This window comes from Canis lupus, chromosome 6 (genome assembly GCF_011100685.1).
Source record: "Canis lupus familiaris isolate Mischka breed German Shepherd chromosome 6, alternate assembly UU_Cfam_GSD_1.0, whole genome shotgun sequence".
Taxonomy (NCBI): Eukaryota; Metazoa; Chordata; class Mammalia; order Carnivora; family Canidae; genus Canis; species Canis lupus.
The window spans coordinates 56,429,360-56,448,892 of NC_049227.1; the positions used below are offsets into that span (position 1 = coordinate 56,429,360).

Consider the following 19,533-nt stretch of genomic DNA (forward strand, 5'->3'; position numbering starts at 1 on the left):
AGGTTTTCAAAAAAATTTAAAAATCTTTAGTACCATTAGATAGGGCTAGACAAAATTTTCACACCTGACAGTAAATACATGACCCATAAAAGGAAAAACTGATAAACCAGAACTCATTAGAAGTAAAAACTTTTGGGGATCCCTGGGTGGCTCAGCGGTTTGGCGCCTGCCTTTGGCCCAGGGCGCGATCCTGGAGTCCCGGGATCAAGTCAGGCTCCTGGAATGGAGCCTGCTTCTCCCTCCTCCTGTGTCTCTGCCTCTCTCTCTCTCTCTCTCTCTCTCTCTATATATATATATATATATATATATATATATATATATATATATATATATATATATATATCTTTAAAAAAAAAAAAAAGTAAAAACTTTTGCACCAGCAAAGACCCTGTTACAGGGTTAGAAAAAGTAAGCTATAGAAAATAAAATATATGCAAACTACTTACCTGAAAAAGGACCAGATTATACAGTTGACTCTGTGCAGTTGAAACTCGTGTTGTTCAGGGGTCAAGTACATAAATTCTCAAAGCTCAAAACAAGAAAACCAAATCAGTTATAAAAGGGGCAAAAACCATAAAAAACATGTAGATGCCTAATAATCATATGAAAATATATTCAACAAAATGATGTTTCATTAGCTATTAGGAAAATTCAAGTTAAAACCATAATGAAGGTTTACTCCTAGTGACTCAGCAGTTGAGCATCTGCCTTTGGCTCAGGGTGTGATCTCAGAGTCCCAGGGTCGAGTCCCACATCGGGCTCCCTGCATGGAGCCTGCTTCTCCCTCTGCCTATGTCTGTGCCTCTCCCTTTCTCTGTCTCTCATGAATAAATAAATAAAATCTTTTTTTAAAAAATGAAGTATCACTACCCAAATGGCTAATATAAACATCACTAACAGCTGAAACTACTGTAACATTTTCTGTCTTCTAAATTTTTAGAAAGTTACCTGATGCTGACAAGGATGCTAGAAAAATTAGATCACTACATTATTGGTGGGATAAAAAAATGGTAGTCACTGGAAAATATTTTAGCAATTTCTTATAAAATTGAACATGCACTTACCATGCAACCCAGCATTTATACTCTTGGACACATCCCTGAGAAATAAAAATGTGGACATAAAAAGCTGTACACAAGTTACATATAGCAACTTCATATTTAACAGCCTCAAACTAGAAATAACCCACATGCCCTTCAAAGAGTGAAAAACTGGTTAGGGGCACCTAGGTGGCTCAGCTGGTTAAATATCCGATTCGGCTCAGGTCATGATCTCAGGGATACGAAATGGAGCCCCAAGCCAGGCTCACAAGCTGGGCATGGAGTCTGCTTAATATTCTTTGCCCCACTCCACCCACCCCCCCCCAAAAAAAACAAATAGTGAATAGTTAAACTTTGGAACATCCATACCCTGGAATACTATGCAGCAATAAAAAGAAACACTTTGGATACATGTAATATTTGGATGGACTTCAAGGGAAATGTTGGGAGGGGGATCTTAAAAGGTTACAAACTGTAAGATTCCTTTTATGTAATATTCTTAAAATAACAAAATTAGATAGAAAACAGATTAGTGGTTGCCAGGTGTTAGGAATGAAGGGAACAAAGGGAATGTAGCTATAAAGACAGCCTTCTGATGAAACAATTCTGTATCTTGATTGTGGTAGTTGCACAAACCTATGTATGATAAAATTACATGAACTATATTAACACACAAATGAATGTGTAAAATTGGTGAAATCTGAATAAACTCTGGATTGTACCAGCATCAACTTTCTAGATTTCATATTGTACTATATGCAAGATGTTACCACTGAAGGAAATGGAAGAGTGTACAGGGACTCCTTGTGGGTATTTTGCAACTTGTGAATATATATTCCAAAATAAAAATTTTAGGGGATCCCTGGGTGGCGCAGCGGTTTGGCGCCTGCCTTTGGCCCAGAGCGCGATCCTGGAGACCCGGGATCGAATCCCACATCGGGCTCCCGGTGCATGGAGCCTGCTTCTCCCTCTGCCTGTGTCTCTGCCTCTCTCTCTCTCTGTGACTATCATGAATAAATAGATAAAAATCTTTAAAAAAATAAATAAATAAATAAATAAAAATTTTAAACAAAACGGCACAGATTAACATTATACCTGAAACAGACATTATTAGAATATTGGTATATATGTACATACTCTGAGTGAAGCCAGAACAAGTGATATAATTTAATTATTTTTAAATAAAATTAAAATATTCTCAGTTAAAAACAGATTGTCAGTTTAGGTATTACCTCAATCCTTAAGATTTATTAGTAGAAAGGGGAAACACGATATATTTCAGGGAGCTTAAGAATTGAACTTGATTGTTTTTACATGAAAAATGAAAGTCAAACTTTTTCTTTTGGAATTCTATATTCTAAAAGAGTGTCCAGAGGTTATACTACAATTACGTGGTTATCAGAACACCACCATGGGAAAACCACACCAATTTCCCAATGTTGCACAATCAGCTTTCCGTGTATCTCAACAGAGAAGCTATCCTTGACTTTCTCAAAAGCTGATTTTTCAGTGGACAATCCAGGCATACAAGTATATAATGAAACTCTTGAACACAATGATTGATTCCTTCACCCAAAAGGTAACAAAGTCTTTTTGCTGTAAAGACCCTTAGGATTAAGGCCTATATGGCAGATATGACTGAGAAGCACCTTACTAAATATAATACAAACTACTATAAATTCTTAAATGCCAAAGGGACATAAATTTAAAACCAAATGTGCTAGGAATTACTACTCCACTATCCTTGGACATACAGCAAAGGAGAAAAGGATGAACAAAAACCAGTTTGTTGAGACAGGGGAAGAGGGAAAGTTTAGGTAACATTATGCAAATAGCCCACATATATTATCAAAGGAAGGGTATTTTCTATTTGGCACCCAAGGGAAGATGAGGATGCAGTACCTTTATATCCTCAAAGCATCTAATACAAATTAAAATTATCACAATATTCCAGGTTAAGTTTTAATTTTTAGAATGAGAAAAATTTGAGCATTATTGTCTAGGCCTTTGTAGAACACAAAAGCGAAAAATCTGCCCTTTAAGAGTTGACAGTGTAACTGGAGAGAAAGGCTAGTATTCAGGACTCATCAATTACTCATTTTTCTTAGCTTTATCATTCATTGCTCCAAGAATTTAGCTGGGATCCCTCAAACTTGGGTTGTGTCCTTCTCATGTACTGTTTCAAAGCACTGACCATGACGTATCATAATTAATGCATACAAACCCTCTACCAGACTGACAGCAGAGTATAGGTCTATTCTACCCACGCATCCAGCACAATGCCTAAAAAAAACACAGTATCTGTTAATGCAAAGATGATGCCCACTGTTTAGAAATGAGATGTGAAGTTCAAAACGACAGGAATGATCTTTTAGTAAAAATAAATTAAAAGTCTACAAGTTTAAGGCTGTTTTTTTAAATTTTTTTTCTTTATTTATGACAGTCACAAACAGAGAGAGAGAGAGAGAGAGAGGCAGAGACACAGGCAGAGGGAGAAGCAGACTCCATGCACCAGGAGCCCGACATGGGATTCGATCCCGGGTCTCCAGGATCGCGCCCTGGGCCAAAGGCAGGCGCCAAACCGCTGCGCCACCCAGGGATCCCTAAGGCTATGTTTATATAACATTATCTCTGGACTGTAGAATGGAAGATTTTTGGAGTTCTGTGTTACACAAATTTCTTGCTAAATCATTTTTATATCACAGAAAATAATAAAGCTTTTCCTTTCTTTTTTTTTAAATATTTTTTTCTTTATTTATGATAGTCACACAGAGAGAGAGAGAGACAGAGACACAGGCAGAGGGAGAAGCAGGCTCCATGCAGGGAGCCCGACGTGGGACTCGATCCCGGGTCTCCAGGATCGCGCCCTGGGCCAAAGGCAGGCGCCAAACCACTGCGCCACCCAGGGATCCCAAGCTTTTCCTTTCAGGGAAAAAAAATAACAGTTGATAAAAGATTTCCTCCCTTGTTTTTCTTATCTACCATATCCAATGCCCTTTTCTTCTAAACCACAGTTTCATTCTCTTAGGACTGCTTCACTAATTCTCTCTTTTGGTGCCAGCTGAGAAACAACTTGGGGTTAAGCAGAAAAGCAATACTTTAGAAACATTAGCATTATTAACTCCAAGTCAGGGTTAAATAGGGCAAAGGAGTACTTTTCACCCCAGGTTAGAATAATTTCTATCACAGGAAAATCCAGTATTGAATACTACCGCAGGTTACTTATAAAAGGGAGAAATTACTTAGTAATATTTAGTTTCCATGGTCCTCTAATACTGGGCTATAGCAAAATGCTTGTCATTTTCTAAACCTAAACTTATACTTTTTAATACCAAAGACAAAATAGTGTAGTTTTTCAGTGAGGTCAGATTCAGTAACTACTTGAATATTTTGATGCTGTTTTTTAGTGTTAGCCAAGAAGCCCACCTGATACTTTTCTATCACTCTGAATATAAGTATTTTAAGTATTATCATTAATTTTTCTCTCCAGGACAGTCTTTTCCTCATTCGTTTTAAAAATCAAACTACTTGCACATTATTTTCTGTATTCTTTTCAGAAAGTATTTCCAATTATTATTTTTATTACAACCTGCTTTTTATGCAACACCACTTTGGACTTAGCAGACATCTGAATTCACAACAGTGTCCACCTACAAAGCCCCACCAATTATTCTATTGGAAACACTTCCAAGTGCTTTTGCTTCAGAATAAAACGTAAGTTTCCCCTGATACAGATATCACTTGCTTTTGTTCAGCTAACACGATAATTCTGCTCTAATTAGTTCTCTATGATAGTATGGTGAGACAGAATATGGTCATATTTTTATTGAAATTTTTCTACAAATTTTCTTCATAGTACCATCATGAAGAAACTTAAGTAAGTTTTAGGGTCTTTGCTTAATGGTGATAAGCAAATTTTTAATACTAAAGAACAGAAGCTTCTGGGAAATGCCTAGCAGTAGCAACTAACAACTATTCTTGCTCAGTAATACAGTCCTACTCCATTTCTTTACTTCTTCCATTACTTTCAAGCATGAACTTTTTATTACAACCACATCTACCTTCCTTACTATTCTCTAAGTAGACCTGCTCCTCATCTATTCCATTTAATATCACTGGCTTCCCAGGTTCTCAAAACTTAAAAGCCTTACCTGCTCAGCCATCAGGTACTGTCAGCTCAGCTCCCTAATCACTCTTAGACATATTCCTACCATTCCCACTGCTTCTACCTCAGATTTATTTACATGCAAATCTAGACTTGGCACTCATCACCATTTCCCTCAAAGTGATGTTACACACCAGTGTCAAAGTAATCTCAAAACACACTATCACGTGGCAGTCTCATCAGAATCCTGACCCTTTTCAGCCTCACCCACATCACATCCCAAACATTTCTGTGTGTAGGCTTAAAGACCTTCTTCCTTCTTTCACTCAATGCCCTATTGTGCTCCCTTTTCTACAGGTTCCTATCTTTCGTGTTCCAGTTTAAACTCCTTCATTAAGTCTTCCGTAATAATTCTTCTCTCAAAATGTCCTCCACAGCCAGCCCCCAGGACAAAAGTAACCTCTCCTGCCTCAAATCCTCTTGCGACTCTAACCCCTTTAAATAACTGAACATACACATTCTTATCTTCCTAGCAAAAAGAAAACTAGGGGATGAAGGTAACTTGCATCTATTCTACATTTTCCTCCTAGTGGTCTCTTGGAAAACTACCGACACCAAAATACCAAATGAGATGTTCAATCTCAACGCCAGGCCTATTCCTACTCTGCTCCTTCATTATGAACTGAGCTTTATTTTCCCTTAGCCTATATATTTAAGCTAACCCACTCTTCAAGGTACAACCTAACAAGTATGACAGCCCAAAACAATCTCATTTCTCTGGTGATATATATATAGCACCTATTTGGATACTTGGATACCTGGAGTCGCATTTTCCAATGTTATTTAATTCTCAGGTTTATAACCTACCTCCCCAACTGTGCCAGTTTCTATATCTCTTGAACTTTCCCTTAACCAAAGATCACTTCTGAATTTATTTATACTGTTTCTTATCCTATCCTACTTTTGCCAGTCAAAATCTGATCCTCCTTCAAAGCCAAATGCAGAGGCAGCCCAGGTGGCTCAGCAGTTTAGAGCTGCCTTCAGCCCAGGGCCTGATCCTGGAGACCCAGGATCAAGTCCCACATTGGCTCCCTGCATGGAGCCTGCTTCTCCCTCTGCCTGTGTCTCTGCCTCTCTCTGAGTCTCTCATGAATAAATAAATAAAATATTAAAAAAAAAAAAGCCAAATGCAAACAACATTCTGTTCAGTAAGTCTTTCTCTAGGGGTGCCTGGGTGACTCAGTGGTTGAGTGTCTGCCTTTGGCTTAAGTCCTGATGCGGACTTGATCCTGGGGTCCTGGGATAGAATCCCACATCAGGCTCCCTGCTTCTGTGCCTATGTCTCTGCCTTTCTCTGTGTCTCTCATGAATAAATAAAATCTCTTTTAAAAAAAAAATCTTTCTCTAATGTCTCTCCAGGTTCCTATGGAACTTTGACAAGTATTCCATACTACTTACCACATTTCAACTTAAATTTAGCTGTATTTATAGGTCTGTGCCCTTCAAAACTTAAGAACTCAGACCAGGATTCCTAATATTTCATCTCCCTTCACAGCAACTCCTAGGTATTCAAAGAATGACTGTAGCATTTAAATAAACAGCACAAAATGGTTTGAAATACCATTAGGAACTGAAACATACAAAAAAAAGTCCTGTAATAATACTCGTGGGTTAAATTTTATCTCCCCCTTCCCCAACCAATGCCAAGTCCTAATTTAAGCACCTGTGAATGGACCTTAGTTAGATATAGGGTCTTTATAGGTATAATTAAGTTAAAGATCTTGAGAGAGCATCCTCCTGGTTTTAGGGTGGGGCCTTAATTCAATGACTGCTATCTTTATAAAGAATTAAGAGATTTGGCAGAGGGTAAACTATAAAATTGGAGATAGGAAGTGGAGCAATGTGTCTACAGCCAAGGATTGCTGGCTGCTACCAGAAGGGATCAACCTTGCCACCACCCTGATTTCAGACTTCTAGCCTCTAGAACCGTTAAGAGATAAATTGCTGTGGTTTTAATGCTACCAAGTTTGTGACAAAATGTTATGCCAGCCCTGGGAAACAAATACAAACACCTCAGTTGTATGGCATTTAAGCATCTAGGAAAATAAACTTTTCTTCATTTTCAAAGATAATGAGATTCTTAGGAAATAATTTCTTTGGGTTTTATTTTGCTAAAACTTTATTTTACCTCATTTTATGCAATGGATTTTATTTATAAATAAGTTGTGGCTTATTTTAAACTGAGTTTAGTGCAACCTCTCAATATAAAATGTCCTATGTTAAGGATACAATTTTAAAAGATAAAAACCGGAATCCCTGGGTGGCACAGCGGTTTGGCGCCTGTCTTTGGCCCAGGGCGCGATCCTGGAGACCTGGGATTGAATCCCACGTCGGGCTCCCGGTGCATGGAGCCTGCTCCTCCCTCTGCCTATGTCTCTGCCTCTCTGTGTGTGTGTGTGTGTGACTATCATAAATAAAAATTTAAAAAAAACATGTTTAAAAAAAATAAAAGATGTAAAACCAAAGTTATACCCATGTATGCTATGAAAAAGAAATCCATGCTATTTCTAAAGCAAATAATTCGTTGTGAATAGATGAAGTTCTATTTTATCACTGTATTTTCACTGCAATATAAATCTGAATGTTCTTAATGGTGAAGGTTCATATTTTCAACCTAACTTGGTATTAGGTATGGACCAACATTTTGTTTATTCTCTATTAAAAAAAATTTAACCCAGCACTTCCCTTTTAATTATTATGCCATGTTTCAAAGTTATCCAACTTTTGCTTAAGTCAGTATGCTTAAGAAACACAAATAATTTCAATGAGCCTAAACTAACTGTAAAGCTCTCAGATTCCAAATATATGTATGACTGTGTATTTTTCTAATTTTGCTTATCTAAGACACCGGCAACTTCCATTAGCAGATAAAATCTATTATAATAACACAGCTGATAACATACATATTTTGTCCAGGAAGGATCCCAAAATAAATCTAAATTGTATTTTAAAGAGCACAAGCCTTTATAATAAGTACTACTTTTTAAGTTCAAACTTAGTTTTAAAATATTTTCAAACTTTTGAAAATCATTTCAAAAATAATTTTTTAAAAGTCAGAAGTTTAATCCTGAAATGTTTTGAATTATACCTCCCACATAAAAAAAAAAGTAACAAGCACAGGTTAACTTAAATTTTACACATTTTCCTGACTTAAGCCAAGTTCATAAAACAAACCAAAGTTATTAGTCTTTCTGCCCAAAGGTCCTGTCCCCATGCTTTAATAAAAGCACCTTTTTTTTGCACCAAAATCAAACAAAAAAATTCAGCTGACATACAAACATTAGTTTACATGAATTTGGTAAAACAATTATTTTCTTAGAAATTATGATCCTCTGAAGCTTGACTGACATTTTAACTGCAATTTCAGCAAAGTACTAATAAGCTAAAATTTTTAGTATCAATTCTTGCACTCATTTAACCTACAAAGTCATGGAAATTCCAGTCGTTAATTATTGCTCTGATTGAAACATCATCTCCTTTTCTCCTTTTTATTCCTTCAAGCTACCTTTATGACTATTTAGTATGTGCATATAACAAAGCCATGTCAATTTGCTATTCTTATATGACAAGTCCACACTAGACAAGACACTATTTTCTCTTTTCCATAATGCAGAGATGGCATGGGCCATTCAGTCTATCATCTTACGGGAGTGGAAAAGCCACCTGGCTCAACTATGAGCCATGGAGGCAGTTTTGGTTCCTATGTCCCTGTTTATCATCAAATCTGTTCCAGAATCCAAAAGCAGATCCACTGATATTCTTTTGTACTGTAATTTTGCTTTTGTCTAATGATATTGGTTTTGTACTGTAATTTTGCTTTTGTCCTGTTCCACTTTCTAGTTAATAGAAAACAATGGTGCTACGTTTTCCAATACATTTTTGCTATCTTAAGGTAATCTCAACATCGTTTAGAGGCACAAAATAGTCAACCTACTCTAGCCTATGTACTTATTCAGTTGTCAGATTTCTAAAAATCTCAACCACTTATACATTATAAAATAGGAAGCAAGAAAAACAAAATGAGAAATCCTTTTGAGTAATGAATATTTCAAAAGTGGGCTGCTAGTTTTTCAAAGGAAATCACTCTTGAAAACATACTCAAGAATCTTAAAAAAAAAAAATTCAGAACTGTGGGTAAAATAAGGTTTAAAATTTTTACGTGGTTCTGTCTTTGTGCCAGAAAACCTTGCTTAAATTTTTTTTCAATTCTACAGTGAATTAATAATGTTTAGAAGCAAGGTGGGAGAAAGGAAAGCCACTCATTGCACTGTAAATAAATGTAGTTTATTAATGTGGCACTGCCACAGAAGATATATGTAAAGCAGACAAGTATAATATAAAAGCACCACCTAGCCTAAGTCATGAAGAATACGGACTGATTCCCCTATCCACATTTAGACCTCTGAGACTACCACCATATTATAGCAACATATAATAGATTAATGTTCACAATGTCTCAGTAATTAGGAAAAAGATTAACATGCTAAAGATAGTGTTTTAAAAACATCAGTACTTAATACATTCTAGGAAAATCTTTAATGAAGTGGCATTTTAAATATTTCTGGTCTCATTTAATGGCTTAAAAGTTCTTAAAGAACAAACTATGATTTATGAGGAGGATCAAGAATGAGTTTTTAGTGACACATTTCACTGGAAATTTTACACCCAAAGATAAAAATAACATAGAAAAGTCTCAAATACCAGGTTATGCAAAATTATAATACAAAGGAAAAGCCAGACCTGTTATAGATCCACTCTAGGATTCTGGAAGAGATTTGGTAATAAAAGAATATAGGAATCAAACTGTGGTTCCACAAATCTTAGATGAGCTAATAGGTTTTCCCTTCCAAAACCTTCTCCAATGTGCATCATCTCCTTAAACTTCTCCAGAAAAAGTTTAACTTCACAGATATCTAAGCAAGCTTTATATACTTTGCAAAGGGGACTCAAATTTTCAAAAATCTTGTCTCAAATTCTATATAGGCAAAATTTCCTTACTTCCACTAACAAAGTCAAAGATAAAATACATAAGAGGTCAATTACCAGCCAAAACAATACTAATTGTAACCCTTCACTAAGCATATATTTAGTATTTATACCAAATACTACAACCTCATTTTGAGTTATTATTTATTTACTTATATAAATTGTTATATATCTACAACTACATATGCATAATTTATAGAAACACTATAATAGTAATATTAGATTTTATTTTTTTAATAAATTTATTTTTTATTGGTGTTCAATTTGACAACATATAGAATAACACCCAGTGCTCATCCCGTCACGTGCCCACCAAATTTTAAAAAGACATTCAAAACATTTGAAAAGCTTGATTTTTTTTTTTTAAGATTTTATTTTAAAGCTTGATTTCTTAAAAGAATTGTTTTTGGTGGGCTATGAAAAACTTACTTTTAATTAGCTGCTAGATATTCATTCAGATATTGTCAACATTTTTTTCTTTTAAGCATTTGACATAATTAATGATGGGTTGAATAAACTTGGTAGAACTCCGTAACAAATGTAAACTAGTTTTATTTAATCCCTAAGTCTAGGCCACACACAAAGCACTAAGGATCAAACATAAAATATCCACAAGGGAATCTGCAGACACTAATAGGCACATGGAGATTACCTCTCACACTACGCCTTCAATATTGAATAGAGCCCTCCAAAAACATTTATCTGCCATATTTCTGTAGCACCGATCTTGCATATATTTTGTTTCATGAACTCAATGGCAGCGCTATCCCTATGATACTCAAGAAAATTCAATGAAAGTAATTAAATATTAAGGAATAAGATTTTTATTGGGTAAAGTTGAGCTCTGGAGGGCCACAAACCATTATCTAAGACTTTTTCTGACCCCTATGAACCAATCTGTCTGTTTTGAGACGGTATCACCCTTACTGTGCATGCATGGGAAGAAAAAGAGAAAAAATTAATTATCTTCTGGTAAATCCAAGAACAAAAATTAGACTAATGATTTTGAACAAGGTATATTTTTGTTTCATCCAATAAGTATATTTTATCATCTATGAAGGTTTTGTTCATTTGTTGCTTAAATCCAGTAGAATTTTCTTGAATAAGATATCACATTCCTTGAAGGTGCTGCAAAAGTAAGGAATTATTATTACTAAGCATTCAGTTTCAATGCTCATCATTTCTAACAGAGAAAATAGCAAACGGAGCAAGCAAAGACTGATTGTGTTGGGCAGAAGTGAGGAAAGGAAGAAAAATAGAGTGAGCTAGTTAATTTGCAGTCTTATCCTAATTTTAAAAATAAAGACAATATAGTGTTTGATCTAGCTATTGCTCTAAGACATTTTAATATAACTTAAAAAGTACAAATATTGTATTTACTCCCATACTATTTGTTATTCAGAGAGCCAATCAGTTTGCTTTCATAGCTTCTCTCATCTCTAAATTTTTATCAGTTTGACATCTGGTTTCTTAACCACTACTAATTATAAAAGAATCCATTACCAGATAAAATTCTCACTTTACATTTAACTGTTAAGTTTTTATTTTCCTGAGGAAAGAAGTTGACTGATCAACTGCCGCAGAAGAAATTAAAGGAGATGTTTGGGAGTGTATTATTTGTAGAAGTATTTAAATATAACTTAAAGACGAAAACTTCCCCACATTAAAAAGGGCATTCTTTTTACTATTTTCCAAAGGTGCATGGACATCTTCCTTTGTCATCACATCCTCATTCAAACAACTCTAGAATTACGTTATACAACAGTCTACTTTAACTATGTAAGTCAGACTATGCTCCAACCAAAACTTAATAGTACCTGATAGGAACTCAACCAAATAGTCCAAAAGAATTCTACTCCCAACACTGATAACAGTAATCTTCTGAGTATATACACAATAGAAACCAAACATGTACAGTTGGACGTAACTTGTAAAATATAAGGAGAGAGGTACCCTCACTCACACATCAGTGAACATTTACTTGTTAAACATTTAGTAACAAAAGATGACTAGCAAGATCTGACTTCATCACTCCTACATTAGAATTTATAGAATAACTCTTGATAAGCTCACATTCTGATCTAGTCAGATCATGTAAGAATCCATACTTCTCATTTTATAATCAGGATATTTATAAAAATGCATTTGTTTTGAATAAAACCAGTAAGGCATACTATTTTTACATCTTTTCTTTCTATAGTCTAGGGGCAAAGCTTTTTAGGAAAAAAAAAACAAAACCAAAATCCTTTGCTGTGAACCTGACACCTTCTATATAAGCAAAAAGAAAAAAAAAGTCGAAAGTCTGAAATTTTTTGAATTTTGGGGACAATGTAGATAGGGGGAGATATATTGTCTTTCAAGTAGGAAGTGTATAAACTGACTAAACATAGTTTATTTTTTAAAGAATCATTTTAGATGAACATACAATAATTACTATTTAAGGGACAAGAGGAAAATGAAAGCCGAGTTTCATAACGATTAATTCAAGTGAACATATTTACAATGGAATTGGAAAATCCTCAGCTCCCTGGCTAGATAAAAGCAGTCATCTACTGCATCAGTGTGTATTTTCAAGCAAATACAGAAGCAAAACTCATTAGCTCTTTAAAAAATACACACATTTAATGTTGGTCTGTTTTAATTCTAAGTAAAGCAATTCCAAAAATACAAACTGAACATCAGAGCCATGTGGAACCACCATGATAAAATAAGACAGACATTCACAATAATTACGTCTAAAGACAGTTCAGCTTAATAAATCATCTTCCAAGTATACTAAAGAAAGAGTTACTAAAAATACTGCTGGTGTTCAGTTAGAATTAAAGGACTTTGGGGAAAATGAAATAATATGATACAGGTGGAGTGAATAAGGTTACACGGGATTTACATTTTCCATTACCCCTAGATATAAACAAACATTCAAAATCAACACAAACTCTGTGTGTTATTCAAAATATTGCAGCTGCAGGAAAGGCAACTTTAAATTAATAGCTAGGGGAAAATCAAGTTTTGGTGGAGGTAAACAGAAGTGACAGTTTTTAATTTGCACTTTTGTAAAGCTCATTTATACCTGGCCAACCAGGAACCAAATGCAGGACAACGAAGTTCTCTGCTTCTTTTGGCTATAATGTGATAAGAAAAGGTCATCTTTTGAAGATGTTTAAAGAAATAAAGCAACTTTCTTTATAAACAGTCAAATAATCAATCAATGGAATAAATAAGTACTAACCCACATTTTTACCGCTCTGTAACCACTACACTTTACATATTTTTCATTTTGGCGGCAAATTCCCCAATTTTTAGGCAAAATCCACCAATCACTTTTAAGAGTAAAATGAATAGCCACCAAAATAAGAATATTCTTCTGTTTACTCTTTGGCTAAAAAAGAAAACAAACAAACAAAACAAAACAAAAAGAAACAGAAGACAACTCTAACACTGGTGATAAAAGAAACTGTTTTTTTACATGTAAAATAAAGTTATCAATTTAAATCTTGGTACATTTTATAAAAACAAGAGGTAATGTTGTAATAAAACAGCAGTAGCCTTGTCAGGCAACATACTGTTTGTTAACCCTGTGCAATAAAATACTTTGTTCATACTACACTTATTCAACATGACTAACAGTTACTACAGACATTTCAGGAATCTTCACGGGACTCCTATAGACTTACTGTTAAAACTGAGAGACATTTACAATCATAATGTGCCATGAAAACTTGAAAACGTTACTTCTAGTAGGAAATAATGTTCATATTATTTGAATTGGTTTTAGGTACTGAACAGCTGAGTTACAAGGACTGAAACTGAAAAGCATTCTAAAAGCCCATGAACACTGTTGTTCACACCCTTCTTCAGAACACACTAAACTTTAAACTTGTTTGACACATTTCTCTTCATACATAGCAAGCAACAGCACCCAATAAAAGCCTGAGAAGAAATGCTGCTGTGTAAATACTGCAACTATTCCTGAAAAAAGAATTATGGGATATATACTCCAAAGCTGCCCATTCCCATAATTTGTATTGCATAGGTCACATAATCACACACATATATATACACCCTTGTGTATATATATGCACATGCAAAGAATATATTAAGACGACAATGAAGTCTAGTCACAGAGCAATTTACAGGCTCAATATATTTTTTACACTTTGCTTGAAAGAAAATTTCAATATTTTACAGTCTTTTAGTAGGCATTATATACACTGCACTTTATGAAATCTGAAAGGTATTGAAATAAATTTTTTCCAACATTTTGGTAACAAAACAGACAACGTTTCTCCAAATACTTGTGCTATCTATCTACATGATCTGTTTGATCTGATAACCACTAATCACAAAAACTGACTCAATGGAATAATTAGAAAAATTATCTAACACCATGCATGGATTTGAATCATTTTTAATATCCTATCCTAGAAACATTCTACAAATCTTAAGATTTAAAAAATTAAGTCTCTGTTCTGATTTTTAAAAGATATCTTTTTATGACAATATCCATAACATTGACAGGTACATGTTAAGGCTAGTATCATCTCCTTTTGTGAACTTTTTTGACTTTTTTTTTTTTTTTTTTTTTTTTTAAGAAAGATAGTAAAAGCCAGACTCCTTTATCCTTTAGGGCTTTGAACTGTACCTACAGAAAATGAGAGTGCAGTGAACATAATGTTCAGTCCTACAGTCAGGATGCAGTTGCTCCTTCCCATTCCACAAGATACTGCACCTTTCCATCAAGTGTCACCCGACGAGCCAATACTCGGTATTTTTCACCACATGCTATTCTACCTGCAGCACCAAAATAACTGGTAATGGAGTTTTTTAGATGATTGAGTTGCAACTCCTGATCTGCTAAGTTATTCAAAATCTCTGTGTTGAGTTCATCAAACTGGTAATCTTCTTTGCCTTCATCATCTTTTACAATTTCTGAGTTCTGAGTCTGGAGTGCTCTTCTTGGAAGACGACCCCTTCTCCTCCGTAAATGTGGTATTGCAGCAGGCCAAGATCTTCCTGTACGAGTTCTTTTTCTGGAGTCAGATAATCTATGGAACAACAGAGTCCTATAATTGTCTACTGAGTTTATAAAGCATCCTCTGACCAAACAGTACATTCTCAGATTTTTTTCTATCACTCTACTGTAAGTATATATCCTTGCTGACATAAAAGTCAGCCAAACCAAAACAATACATGCTATTTTTATAAATGGATTATCACTCGCCTTCGTTAGATTCCATCACCTTCTTGGGGCTGACCTTTGAAGAGCTTTTCTTCCTTAACAATGTACTATTAAGCTTAAAAGAATCAGAGGAAGTTTTTAATTACGAGGCCAATAAGACAAATTCTTACCAAGAAGAGGTCCTATTGCATTATATATTGTCAACAGTTATCAATAAATAGAAAACAGTTCATTCACTCATTCAATACAGCAAATATTTAATAAGCACCTACTCCATACTCAACATTGTTCCCTGTGCTTAAATAAATGGTAAAACTAGAATAAATGTTCTCTTATTACCAGTTCTAGGCCTAGTGAAGTAATATAATGAACTGGAACAAGCATAAACTAGAAATCAGGGTACCCCTGAATCTAGCTCTGTGATATTGGCCAAATTCAAATATTCCTCTGTATTCTCTTCTGTAAAGAGATTAAGTGAAGGGGTTGAAATAGATCATCTTTCAGTCATTTTCAGCTCAGGAACTCAAGGATTTTACAATCTTATAACAAGGGAAGCATATAGCATTACAGCTAAATTCAAAGGCTTTAACAGTAACACTGCTCAACTCAACATCCCAGCTCTGTTATGCTTGCTAATAAACATGCTAGTTTGGCGTATTTCTTAAAACTTAGTTTCAGTTTATCTTTAAAATGGGAATAATAGGACTTACAATTCAACAGAATGTTTTATGAATTAAATAAGACAATATATGTATGAAGATCAGCACAATGCTTGGGTAAGAGGCCAAAAATAGTTCACCCTATTAATCATAATTCATTAAAAAATGAGTTACATTTTAAGCTTTTTAATACTCTGAATTTCGTATGATGTACATGAGCAGTTTTTCATTTGTGAACAAAAATTAAACTAAGGGAAATAGGGCAGCCTGGGTGGCTCAGCAGTTCAGCGCTGCCTTCAGCCCAGGTCATGATCCTGGAGACCCAGGATCCAGTCCCACGTTGGGCTCCCCACAGGGAGCCTGCTTCTCCCTCTGCCTGTGTCTCTGCCTTTCTCTCTCTCTCTCATTCTCTCTCTCTCTTTCCCTGTGTCTCTCATGAATGGATAAATAAAATCTTGGAAGGAAAAAAAAAAAAAAACCCTAAGGGAAATATAAAACTTGCAAACTCATAGCTCTGACCCCAAGAAACTCTCTCTTCATACCTGGTATTATGCTTTAGAAAGGTGTCCTTCTGAATAGTCAGGTTAACTAAAATATTAGAGGAGAAGTCTGCTATTGACAGAAATCCTGAGTTTAAAATCCTTTTAGTAACAAAAGGATTTACATGTCTGATTTAGATATTTAAAAAAAAAAACAGTCTTCATGAGCAAGGCACACCTAAATATTATAAGCATAAAAAGGTCTCAAGTAAAAGAACATAGCCTATAAACACCAGTATACCTCTTTTCCGTTCAAAAGGAAAATTTCCTGATAAATATTAACAACCTAAGGAATCTACATATGGATTGCTTCCCAAATGCTGAAAGCCATACTTAAATCACTTTAATTGCTAAAAATTTATTTAATCATTACTTTACAAGAAAAAAATTATCTAGAAGAAAATGAGTAAGGAGTATGAATATAAAATATCTACCCATAATGCCTGGAAATGCTAGACGAGGTAGTTTCTTTTGCACTGGAAGCACCCGTGAAATCCACATCTGAGGTATTGGATGAATGTGCAGTTCCCTCAGTTCTCCTGAGACAAAAGAATTTAAATGGTATAACGACTATATTACATAACAATAGAAATACTCATTTCCCCCCAAAAGAAAATTCCTAGGATAGGAGAAAATAACTTGCTATTTACCCTATAGAACAAGGTAAATCCAAGGTAGGATTCTCTGAAATTGATTCCTTATCCTGCAAAATAAAAAATGACATATTTAAAGCAGTGTTCTAAAGTAAGTGGAAAAGATGCTCATTTCTCAGTTAACTTCAAGCATCCTTCCTCTTTGAGAACATATAACAACACGTCCTCTTACCAAAGGTGGCTCAGCAGTTTTCTGAATCATTTTTCTTGTATATGGGCCCGGTGGACGACCTACAGATTTTTTCTTTCCTTTTTTTTCTATTCCATTGCTTACTTCCCTGAAACATAAAACCATTAAGTATTTAATCTCTACATAAAGAAAACAAAAAGACAATAGATAATACACAGTGGCTTGGCTCTACTTATGTAATAATTAGGTTATACTTCTTATATTTTTATATTAATGGTAATATAAAAACAAAGAAATTAAATGTAAGTTGAATCTATAAGCTTAGTCAAGGGCATAGATAATACGTTCTAATTTAAATATATATTTCTTGATTTAAGAGATATTTACATAGAAAGGTTTAAGGAAAAAAAGTGTTCTCTTTATAATTCTGAAAAATATATAGCACCTAAGAGTTAAAAAGCAAAAACAAAAAACAAATAGACTACTTATATTGGCTAGACGATTTCAAAACTCCCAGAAGTTCAATATTTAGTTTAGGTAGTTTTAGGTATTATGTGGGTACTTGGGAGATATTTCAAAAATTTACTACTAAAAGTTATTACAAATTTAGTAGTTACCCACATGGAGCCAGGAAGTATCATTATTAAAATATAATAGTTATAAACACAGGTTGCCTTTAGAAATGAATATATATTTATCCTTGAATTATGTTTATAAGAAAGAAATGAAGCCCAGGGTGGCAGTGTAGAGGAAGGAATTCTTCTTACAGGCAGGAAGTCATTCAAAAGGCACAATTATAAAGATCTAAAAAACCATTTTTGAGACATAAAAGCAAGTATCCAAGCACCACGCAGGGGGGAGGAAAAACAATGGTCAAAGATTATCTCTAATTAATAGAAGGGAAGAAGAAAAAGGGCAAATACCAACATATAGAACATCTACTTAATTTATTCAACAAACATATGTACCATATAAAAGGGATATTAATATTAGATCATAGAAATATAAAGATTTTTCCTGTGTGAAGGGGTTCAAAATATAGTCAGAAGTTAACAAAGATATATACAAGCAGGCTAATAAAAAGGGTTCAGTGCTGTAAGAAAATTACCCAGGAAAACTTAAATAAAAAAACATGGAAAAGGAGGAATAATAATATATAATAGGCTAGAAAGAGGTGAATGGAGAAAACCAGAAGACAACTACTCCAGGCACCCAACTAAAGTTGGGGAAGTACAAGGAAGGAGAAAGGCAACTAGAAAAACAAAGCATAACTAGAACTATAATCAAAAGTCTCAAGGATAAGGTAGATGGGGTATACATTTTGGTGGTGGTGGGGCGGGGGGGTGGGGGGGAGGTCAACATTTATAGAGGACTCTGGGACTCAAGAAAGTACTCTCAGATTAAAAGGACCAATTCATAGACAGGATCCAGAAGGAATAGAGAAATGCCTTTAAAGAAAGTTGAACCATTTCCTGGTAGCATCAAATGAAAACCTGATAGCTAACCCATATGGAGTTATCTTATTAATATCATGATAGAAATGAGAAAATTTGCGTAAACTTTCTAATTCATAATATGGGCAACTGATAGCAAAGGATTGATGATAAAATCTGAAAGTGCTAGGAAAATTTTTTCCTTTAGGAAAAAAAAACTTGAAAGCAGTATCTACTTTATTACAAATTCAAATGGATATGAAACACTGTCAACCCTGTGTAATTATCTTTTCTTACTCTCCAAGATGACTATCTCATACCTTTTATTTGCTCCTTAAATCTCTACACAAACCTCTCAGCCATCTTTACAACTTATTATTTCACTTAGAAAACAGAAGCTACCATGCAATAATCTTAGTCATCTTCCAAATGTCAACTCTATAATAGTACTAGCATCTTTACCCATTTTCACCCAATTTCAACAAGAGTGTAAAGTCCTTCAATCAAAGGCCATTCCCACATTTAAGTTTTAAATCCCTTTCCCTTTAGCTTCTCAAGGACTTTACCTTCCCACTCTCCTGTGCCAATCTCCTCTCCACTGTATCATTCCTACTAGCACATAAAAATAGGTTCCAATTAATTTTCCATCTATTAAAATATCATCACTTGAGTACTTCCTTCTCCTCTTCAAACTTCCATTTGTCTACCTCTCTTCATAATAAAACTACTTGAGTGTTGGTGACAGATAT

At 34.6% G+C, this 19,533-nt stretch overlaps 1 protein-coding gene across 7 annotated transcripts in view; it reads right to left on the reverse strand.

Annotated features, from left to right (window-relative positions):
• Positions 1–1,064: 1,064 nt before the first annotated feature.
• MTF2 (metal response element binding transcription factor 2) overlaps positions 1,065–19,533 on the reverse strand; it is a 73,120-nt gene continuing 54,651 nt past the window's right edge. For 4 of the 7 annotated variants that reach the window (XM_038541340.1, XM_038541339.1, XM_038541336.1 and 1 more), the window contains 6 exons: positions 17,394–17,499; positions 17,219–17,271; positions 17,003–17,107; positions 14,921–15,236; positions 13,262–13,313; positions 10,724–11,319 (listed from right to left, as the gene is read on the reverse strand). In XM_038541340.1, coding sequence (XP_038397268.1) covers positions 11,270–11,319; positions 13,262–13,313; positions 14,921–15,236; positions 17,003–17,107; positions 17,219–17,271; positions 17,394–17,499 — 682 coding nt within the window. In that variant the 3' untranslated portion in view covers positions 10,724–11,269. Of the gene's footprint in view, positions 1,100–10,723; positions 11,320–12,792; positions 15,237–17,002; positions 17,108–17,218; positions 17,272–17,393; positions 17,500–19,533 lie in introns of those variants that run through there. The other 3 variants (XM_038541335.1, XR_005361241.1, XM_038541337.1) reach the window with 3 other exon arrangements.